General features: G+C 55.2%; 1 protein-coding gene across 1 annotated transcript; it reads right to left on the reverse strand.

Moving 5' to 3' along the window:
* Positions 1-382: 382 nt before the first annotated feature.
* On the reverse strand, positions 383-1,292 carry LOC130588585 (homeobox protein Hox-C9-like). The gene has a single exon (XM_057389491.1). The coding sequence runs from the start codon at positions 1,115-1,117 to the stop codon at positions 470-472; it is 648 nt and encodes a 215-aa protein (XP_057245474.1). The 5' UTR covers positions 1,118-1,292; the 3' UTR covers positions 383-469.
* Between the last annotated feature and the right edge of the window lie 42 nt (positions 1,293-1,334).

Genomic DNA, 1,334 nt, shown 5'->3' on the forward strand with positions numbered 1-1,334 from the left:
TGATTTTGCGGGGAGATCAAGGGGTTCCTGTCAGGGAGGTTTCCCTTCCCCTCCCTAAAAAAATCAAAATCAAAATCAAAATTAAAAAAAAAACCCCAAAACAAAACCCAAAAAACCGCCCCCACATCCGCATCGCTGGCGGGCATCTCCCAACTCTTCCTTGTTCCTGGAAAGTGCGAATTTGGAATTTTTTGGGGGGAGCTGGGAGCGCGCGCGCGGAGCGGGGGGAATTCCTCTTTTAATTATATTAATTAATTTCTATTAATTATGATCATTTCGAGCCCCCGTGGAAAGGGGTGATGGTGATGGGGATGGGGGGGGATCAAAGCAGCTCCTCCAGCGGAATAAATTTTTTTTATATATATATAAAAAAAGGGGAAAATCGAGAAAAATAAATGAAAAATAAAAATAAAAATAAAGAGCCCCGGAACAAAGTGCGGAGCGGGCGGGGGCCGGGATTTTGGGAGTTTTAGGGTCGCGCTCTCTCTCTGTCCCTCTCCTCTCCTCTCTGAGGTAATTTCATTTTATTGAGTGGGCTCCTGGAAGCCGAAATGCCTTCCGCGGTCGTAAACAAGAATGACTTGGACTTACTGGGGTCTAATTCGTGCTTTTCTTCTTTGTGTTTGCCGGCGGCGATGGCCTCGGACTCCGGGGAGGACGGGATTGTCTGCGCCGCTCTGTCTCGCAGCTCCCCGGGAGCCGCGTACACGAAATCCGCGTAGGCGCGCGCATCGGCGGGGCCGCACTCCGCTCTCCGCGGAGCGAACGCGTCCGCTTTGAGCCCGTAGGGCCGAGCCCCGAACGCGGGGAACGAAACGGCGCCGGCGAGCGGCTCCAGCCAACTCCGCACGTAGCGCGGCTCGGCCGCCTGAGGCGCGTAATGCCCGCCCGGGTGCGCGTAAGGCACGGGCGGCTGCGATGCCACCGGCGCCCAGGAGGAGCCGAACACGGGCGCTTTGGGGGCGAAGCTGCAGGCGGGGAAATCGCCGCACTCCGGGACCAAACCCGCGGGGCGAGCGGGCCCCGCGCCGGCGAAACGCGGCGCCAGCAGCTCCTCGCTGTCGTGCGCGATCAGAGAATCCACGTAGTAATTGCTGATGGGGCCCGAAGCCGACATGGCTGACTCGGCCCCTGTTTTACATTCATCGGATTATTGGATGAAGTCTATGTGTACTTTTTATCCGCTCACAAGAACAATCAGGGCAGGTAATTATTTTTTCCAGCCCGTTCCCACCGCGCCATTGGCTGCCCGCGCCTCACGTGATTGTATTTACCCAAAAATATCGCTCGGATCAATCCGCACGGCTTTTTTTTTTTGCTATTTTTTTTTTTTC

This window comes from Malurus melanocephalus, unplaced genomic scaffold (genome assembly GCF_030028575.1).
Source record: "Malurus melanocephalus ecotype Western Australia unplaced genomic scaffold, MMel_1.1 scaffold_7208, whole genome shotgun sequence".
Lineage (NCBI taxonomy): Eukaryota > Metazoa > Chordata > Aves > Passeriformes > Maluridae > Malurus > Malurus melanocephalus.